This window comes from Dermacentor albipictus, chromosome 6 (genome assembly GCF_038994185.2).
Source record: "Dermacentor albipictus isolate Rhodes 1998 colony chromosome 6, USDA_Dalb.pri_finalv2, whole genome shotgun sequence".
Taxonomy (NCBI): domain Eukaryota; kingdom Metazoa; phylum Arthropoda; class Arachnida; order Ixodida; family Ixodidae; genus Dermacentor; species Dermacentor albipictus.
Window position 1 is genome coordinate 127,553,349 of NC_091826.1, and position 8,196 is coordinate 127,561,544.

Genomic DNA, 8,196 nt, shown 5'->3' on the forward strand with positions numbered 1-8,196 from the left:
AACGATGGCAAAAGTTTTCACGCGAACCAGACGCAATGCAAGAGAGACGCTTACGAAAGAAACGAACGGTTATCTTTGTCTTTCTTTTCGCATCTCGAGATATTTTTTGCCTCGGGAATATTCGAAGCAGCACAATAGGTTCAACACGGCCAAGGAGATAGCAAACAATCTCCCACATTGACCTGCCCCCTGCTTGAGCAGAGTCACTGACGTGTGAATGTACAAAAGCTGTGGGGATCAAAATCAAGAGATTTGTCTTGATTTTTCCTTTGCTGGGCATGCTTTACTGCAGAGGATTGTTACAGAAACAATGCCTCGCGGTGGTTAGCTGGATGTCCTGCTGCTCCCGACCAGGGCCAACCTCACTAGCGCAGGGGTACATAAGGCGTGACTGCGGCTCGGAGAAGCCACCTCTGTCGAGCGGCAGCAGAAAGTCACGACTCTGAGAGGTCGCTTCGCCACAGCAACCATGAAGCTCTTCGTCGCTGTCGCCCTCATCTCTCTGGGTAACGTTGCTCAGTTCGTTCTTGCCACGCCTCTAGACGTTCTCCTAAACCTTAAAGTCACGAATTGTCATGATCTGACGATATATGTGCCATAGTTGCCTAATTTTAAGCAGTCACTGCAGCCTCCACTAAAGTTAAGTCAGAGCAATAGGATGAAACTTTGCGCATTTTTAGTCAGGGCTCATAATTGCAAATAAATAAGTATTCGTGTCAACAAAAAATAATTGATGTAATTTTATTTTAAGGGAAACAGCTGAATTTTTGCGTAAAAATAACCATCCTGTCAGATATGACAGTAAATTTTGCAAAGTCGTCGTGCGTAGCAATACTCAGAGCGCTGTACTGAAGTAGAACTACACTGCGTAAATAGGGGGTTAATTACCCTCAGTTCAGTGGCCGTGGTTAGTTATTTGTCACCAGTGAACAGAACTGGCACAAACAAGTCGCGAATGCCACTTGTTTGAAGTCACTCAAAGTTTTCAAAGCTTTGTTTATTTGTCCCGTTGTAAAGAGTGTTGTCAAGCCCGGCAGGTGAAATGAACTCCATCTTTCCTGACGCTTTGTGGACGGCCGAAGGATTCTTTTGCGGCGATCACGAGTACAGTGCTTGGTTTAAGACTGTCTGCTGACAAACTTATCACTAATTCTTTCGTGGTCCAATTTTAAGTAAAGCGACCTTAACCAGCACACCCTAAACTGCAAAATATTCCAGTGAAGGACATAATATATATGCATAAAACGCATAGGCTCATCACAATATTATAAGCTGCGACCTAGTATTGTTAACTGGTTTCATATAAAGGGCTACGACATATGCACAGCTACAGTTTTGTTCGTATACTGCATATGACAGGCTGCAATCATTCATTGCTGAGCCTAATTACCAGAGTGCGTTCCAAGCAAACATCGACTGAATGGTACGCAGGCAGTGCATGCTACAGCAGAGAGAGAGAGAGAGAGAGAGAGAGAGAGAGATGCAGGCGTTATAGATATTCTAAAGCAGTACAACGCACCCACATGTACGGAACATCTTTCTTACTGTTTGTGTGATGATATTGTCGGATACACTGAAAAGGAAAAGACGAATAGATTATAACCGCATGCAAATTGCGGTATATTTTCCTATGAACCCGCCATGGTGGCGTAGTGTCATTGGCGCCGCGCTGCTAAAACTTGAGGGCACGGGATAGAATTCGGTCCATGGTGGCCGCACTTCAATGGGAGTGGAATCCCAAATGCCAGCGTAGAGTGCATTGGGTCCATGGTAAAGAACCCCAGGTGGACTAAATTATTCCGGAGCCCTCCGCTACAGGCTGCCTCAAATCATATCGTAGTTATTGGCACGTAAACATCAAAACGTTCAACAATTTTATTTACCTTGGATGCTGACACCTCACCAAAACGCTATGCAGTATGCATTACGTGACATCAGTTATGCTGCCAGGACATTAAACATCAGGTGTATTGAATGACTCGTTTGCGTTTATGAGACTGCTGAGAGTGGTGCTGCATTTTTCATTAGTGTAGCCTGTCACTACTTTCAGGAAGTGCAGAAGTCCCCGCCTAATGTATTACACGTGTGTTTAATTTGATAAGAACCGCGATAACGTGAACACTTGATAATTATATGAAACATGCTTATCGCAAGTAACGCTTCCAGCAAGCATGTAAGCGATTAAGAAAAGAAGCACTAACTGTAAACTGCAATATCGGTGCGTACGGAGCTCTTCCCGTGTGGCTGCTAGTTCTGATCACTACGACTGCTGTGAATGTAGCTTAACGGCTACGGAATTATGTACTGAAACAGTGAAAAAAATGAAAAGCAATCCAAATCTGATAGAGGAGTTTGTGAAAATGCGCTACCTTCGGCTTCAGTGTTACACCTGCTGTTGTATTGTTAAAATGTCGCCATACTATATAGCCCTATCAATACAGAAATTGTTCAGAACGCGCCGCAAGTACACCAGGAATTTGGCGTTTTTAAGCATAAACACATATTATTTTCTCCACAATTCTCACTTTTTTACTTGTACAACAAAACCTTGCATGAAGCACTCCCGACCTCAAAGTAATGTTCAGGCATCTGTTGCTGGCCCAGCGAAAGTAGCAACATCAACATTGTACTGCGTGTTTACAGTGACAGTAAAATTTGTTTTGAGATTTTCTTCAGGCCCAGTAACACGTGCACATTTTTTTTGCTGCTTGTACTCTACAATACGGTGACTTATAACGCTTCGCAATATGTTCACTCACTGCAGGCATCCACGCTGAAGCCTTCTACCCTGGCTTTTACCAGTCTGGCCTCTACGGCGCTGGCTTCGGCGGTGCTGGCCTGTACGGTGGAAGCTTCGGCTCTGGTCTGTACGGGGGTGGTCTCCTCGGCTCTGGATTCTACAGTAGCAGCTTGGGAAGCTCTGGGCTGCTTGGCTTGAACGGTCTGGGCTATGGAGCTTCTGGCCTTCTTGGCTCTGGTCTGTATGGCACTAGCGTCCTCGGATCCCGCAACAGCGTTCTTGGCGGACTACTGGGAGGAGTTGGTAGCCCCCTCGGAGGCCTTAGCCCACTCGGAAGCCTGGGCCCACTCGGAAGCCTTAGCCCCCTCGGACGCCTGAGCCCCCTCAGTGGCCTTAGCCCCCTAGGAAGTCTTAGCCCATTGGGAAGCCTTGGCCCTCTCGGACGCCTGAGTCCCCTCAGTGGCCTTAGCCCCCTAGGAGGTCTTGGCCCATTCGGAAGCCTTAGCCCCCTCGGACGCCTGAGCCCCCTCAGTGGCCTTAGCCCCCTAGGAGGTCTTGGCCCATTCGGAAGCCTTAGCCCCCTCGGACGCCTGAGCCCCCTCAGTGGCCTTAGCCCCCTCAGTGGCCTTAGCCCCCTAGGAAGTCTTAGCCCCCTAGGAAGTCTTAGCCCCCTCGGACGCCTGAGCCCCCTCAGTGGCCTGAGCCCCCTCAGTGGCCTTAGCCCCCTCAGTGGCCTTAGCCCCCTAGGAAGTCTTAGCCCCCTCGGACGCCTGAGCCCCCTCAGTGGCCTTAGCCCCCTAGGAAGTCTTAGCCCATTCGGAAGCCTTAGCCCCCTCGGTGGCCTTAGCCCCCTCGGTGGCCTTAGCCCCCTCGGAAGTCTGAGCCCATTCGGAAGCCCTAGCCCACTCGGAGGGCTCGGAAGCCCGTTCAACGGTCTCGGAAGCCCGTTCAGCGGTCTCGGAAGCCCATTTGGTGGCTACCCCGGATTCTTCGGTGGACCAGGAGCCACCAGGAAGTTCCCTGGCGACCTTCGCGTCATCACCGAACCCACCTCTGGGCTTCCCCTGAATGATGCCGTCTACGTCGGTGTAGTGCGCCAGCGTCTGGTCCCTGCTCCATATCCCGTCCCACGACCGGTGCCATACCCAGTTCCGCAGGGAGTGCCGCAGCCATTCCCAGTCGACCAACCTGTCCCGCAGCCCTTCCCAGTTCCGGTTCCAAAGCCAGTACCAATTCACACTACGACCGAAGTGACCAACACTGCAGTGATTGAGCCCGTCACAAGTGCAGGTACGTAATAGGCGCGTACATTGTACGGCTCATGTTACATTTCTTGGCGTACTTATTATCGCGTTTCAAGCAACTGTAGCAACTTTTTGACCAAAATACACTTTTGGAAAAGTTTCGCTCCTTAGCAATGTAAAACACTGCAAGCAAAAACAATCAACAAACAATGTAGTCGACGTAGGTGGAGATAAATATAGAAGGCGTGCCATCACGCGCTGATAACACTGGTTGACCTCGCATTATCAATGATGAGACTATATCACCCCTACGGTGCTTCTTCTGAGCGTTTGCATACGTAAAAAGCGTGCGTCTCCTACGTTTTTGGTGTAGTTTGTAAACAACAAGATATTTTCAGCAGTTGCTGCCTGGAAACAGATTTCTTGTTACGTGTCCTCAGGTGCATTCGCCCAACCTGGAAAAACTATGATTGCATGTTTTCTACCCTCGCGTTCACATTCGACCTTATGTTCGCCTCTACGTTTTTGCTCACAACAGGCGCAGTCTATTGAGAGCGATAGACTCAGTCATTCTAAAATCAATGTGGATTGAAACACGGACGGCATACAGTTCACGGCGCTGGCTTAATAATGCTTCATAATATTGCACTGTGATTATTTTGTCTCTGAAGTCAGTGGCTTGTCTCCAGTAAAGCGCTTCGTGTGCAGTTCTACGCTTTCTATGACATTCATATTCATGGTACTGCTGCACAGCTATCGGATAGATTATAGCGTGGCTGCTTTATACAGTGAAACTAATTATGACAGTCAGCTTGTGTATTTCGGATCATAGTTTATAGGCTACTGAAATGCCCTCTTGTTAGCGCGCGCTAACAACAAGCGTATTGATCATGCCATGGCACGTACTGGCTATCTGGCTTTGCTATAATAATCCTCATGGAATTTTAGACTCTTTGGCTTACACCATTATGAAAGCTGCCATACTAAACTTTCTTCGTTTTCCTTTTTTTTTCAGTCATTTCTCACCATGGACCCGAAGTGAACCAGGTACAAAGCCACGTCCCACTGTAAGCGTTGATAACCTCAAGAAAGTTTTACGCCGTATAAAAACGAGAAAATCATGCTTTGCAAATGTATCTGAAATAAAGAACAATCTATCGGATTCAAATCAATTTCCTTGTAATAGTTCTTGTTTATTCCTCACCTGTGAAAAAAAACATGGATGCCCTCTCGTCATCACAGAACCGTCAATACATCCACTTAAGAAGAGTGACTTCAACTCTTAAAAATAGAATTCTTCAGTAGTGCGTACTGCTACTTATCCTCCAGGAAACGATTATTCAACAGAAGGAGCTAGACCAACGAGAATGTTCTGGCAGATTCCGGAACAACAATGTTCTTTTTCATTTTATTCTCATTTGGAGCATATCAGCAATTTGTTATCGCAGAATATATTGCGATCAGACCTTCAGAGTTTCCTTTGAAATTCATTGGTGTAACTACCCCTGGCCTCAGCCCGTCGACCAATGCAGATACGAACTGGTCTGTTTAAATTTGAATTCTTTATAACTAGAGCATTAGAAGCTTAGCTATCAGAGCTGGCTGTCAGCTTGGTACTTTTATTTGCTCAAAAGATGGAGCTACGAGATCCTCTATGCGGCAGAATTTTACAGGTAATTAATCTGGACGTCGGCATTTGCAAGACGTTCAGTGTCATTCCACTGTGTGAAGGTGGATGACCAGTGAAGTTGTTTAGCACACGACACATAGGTGACCCAGAATATTGAACAAAGGTACGAACATATTTGTGCCCTAACCTGTGATAATCGTGACGTATTATCTCAGTTATTAAATGTGTGCGTCACGTCTGACAATGAATGTCTCTTACTATTTTAAGCAATGGCTTATACCCCATGCCCAGAGCAATACGTACGTTACGGTCGCTTAAAATATAGTATGCACTTCAATAGAGCCAACATAACAGAGAGAACGACATCCTGTGACACGAATGAACGATGCCTCCTGCTGTTCGGAAGGCACAATATTCATTCAAGCGCAAGAAAAAAAACGTGAAAATTCGTTAGATTGACAATTGTTTTCGATAGGAAAGGATTCTTATCTTACTTAATTGGTGAAGCCTCTTTTATACCGATCACGGGATTAGGCTCAGGATATATATTGTCCGAGCAACATTCTCTTTCAATCTCCTTTCCCCTTTCTCCAGTGCAGGGTAGCCTGCCGGACTCAGCTTGGTTAACCTTCCTTCCTTTCCCTTAGGACTTTTTTCTCTCTCTCTCTCTCTGTCTCTCTCTCTTATGAATGTTACATTATTTCGCGATACACCCACCTACCTTTGAATGTCAGCATGGGCACTGACACACATTGAAATAGGATGACAGATAATACATTGTGACAAAGTTGAAACATGCCTAAAAGTGAACACTGACTAAAAGAACATTAGAAAGCATTTGAAGTGACACGTGAAATATTCGCATATATGATAAACAACGTCTTAAGACTCATTTTTTTACAACTCATGCCTGGTATCCAGCACTGAATTGAAATCACGAAAGGCTTTTGGAACAAAAGTTAACCCTTGGCGCCCGTGTGGTAGGATGCTAGATTTAGTGCATCCCATCGGCGTGTTCTAGTTAAATTATGAAAAGTGCGCTAACAAAAACTGGTGAGCAACAACAAAGCATCACAACTGAACACAAAAAAGAAAGCTTTGAAGAGTCAGAGTAAGGACGACATTAAAGTGAGGTTGATTTATAAACACTGCAGAGAACAGCGCGAAGTGACAGTGAAATTGGAGGGCATTGAAACTTACAGTGGCCTTTTATACGGTTTACGTTTTGTAAATGCCGCCTTACTAATGATGACCGAAAGATAAGCGTGTGGCCCTGCGCATTAAATACTTAGCAGTACCATTTTTGAGCAGCGGACCGAGCTGTGCTTTTGAGTCAAACGTGATCTTTTAGGGCTTTGCTACAACCTAGGTTAATGTACGTAGATAAAAACAAATTATGTGTTACAACCTTCCTGAGTTAGCTACAATTTGAATTTTGAAGGAGTATTCAAAAATGGAGAGTAAAACGTGAATAGGAAGGATATTGTAGCATTGTTACTACGCCTAATCATAATTTTAAGTTACACCCTATACAACAAGATGAAATCGTGATTTTTTTGTATGATATTGCCACCTGGTGTTTTGAGCCAGCGCTGCGTGCCCAGCAGAAACGGTGATTGAAGACGACGAAGTCAAGGATCTTGCGCCAGCTGGTGAACCGTCCTCCTTGTGTCTGACATTTTGGTGTCTGGCTGCTGATCCTGCTGCTTATTCTTGCCTTAGCGCGTGACAAACTGGTGGAGGTGCAGGGTAATCTAATCTATGCACCAAACCCCTCCGGGCAGCAGGAGCTCCAGCCCCGTACCGGTGGTTACACCTGTACACCGCGCCAGCAGAAGGATCCGTGGACAAGCCCCTGAGTTTGGACATCTCCCAGAGAAAATGGCAGCTCCGACCACCCCAACCGGTATGGAAGGCACAACGCCGATTCATTGTATGCTACTCAATCCGCGAACGCCGAATCCCTTCCACGGCGCCATACATGAGGACGTTGAAGATTGGCTGTTGCACTATGAACGTGTTGCCGCGTTCAACAAGTGGGATAACGCAGACAAACTGAAAAACGCCTATTTCAGCCTTAACGATGGCGCACGTGTTTGGTACGAGAACCGTGCAGATGCCTTAACTTGATGGGCAGAATTCAAACGGCGGATTCTTGAGACATATGCGAGCCCTGATCGCCGAGAGCGAGCTGAGCGTGATCTCCAGTCCCGTATCCAAATGCCGAACGAGGGTGTCGCAATGTACGTCGAGGACATGACGCGACTCTTTCGACGAGCCGACCCCAGCATGTCGGAAGAAAAGAAGATGCGGTACCTGATGCGCGGAGTGAAAGAGCAGCTGTTCGGCGGTCTCGTGCGCAGTCCTCCCAAAACTGTGTCAGAATTTCTTTCCGAGGCCATCACCATGGAGCAGACTCTTCGCCAGCGGACACCATCATACGACCGTCAAGTGAACACTGCCTCACCTACGGACTTCTTCGGAGCTCTCGGGGGTCACGTCGATTTCTTTCGAGAGCTCATTCGTTCCGTGATCCGCGAAGAACTCCAGAAACTGTCGGTACCTTCACAGCCGAGGCTCAG

At 46.8% G+C, this 8,196-nt stretch overlaps 1 protein-coding gene across 1 annotated transcript; it reads left to right on the forward strand.

The window, feature by feature from the left end:
• Window positions 1-348: 348 nt before the first annotated feature.
• LOC135899448 (uncharacterized) lies at window positions 349-5,156 on the forward strand. Its single transcript, XM_065428700.1, has 3 exons — window positions 349-506; window positions 2,765-4,030; window positions 5,000-5,156. Exons 1-3 carry the CDS (start codon window positions 470-472, stop codon window positions 5,053-5,055), a joined length of 1,359 nt encoding a protein of 452 aa, XP_065284772.1. The 5' UTR covers window positions 349-469; the 3' UTR covers window positions 5,056-5,156.
• The last annotated feature ends 3,040 nt before the right edge of the window (window positions 5,157-8,196 follow it).

Excerpts from the sequence above, each read along its gene's own strand:
- LOC135899448 (XM_065428700.1), top strand. The coding sequence starts at position 470 with ATGAAGCTCTTCGTCGCTGTCGCCCTCATCTCTCTGG. Across the intron at positions 507-2,764 it reads TGTCGCCCTCATCTCTCTGG|GCATCCACGCTGAAGCCTTC; the intron begins GTAACGTTGCTC and ends CACTCACTGCAG. Across the intron at positions 4,031-4,999 it reads TGAGCCCGTCACAAGTGCAG|TCATTTCTCACCATGGACCC; the intron begins GTACGTAATAGG and ends TTTTTTTTTCAG.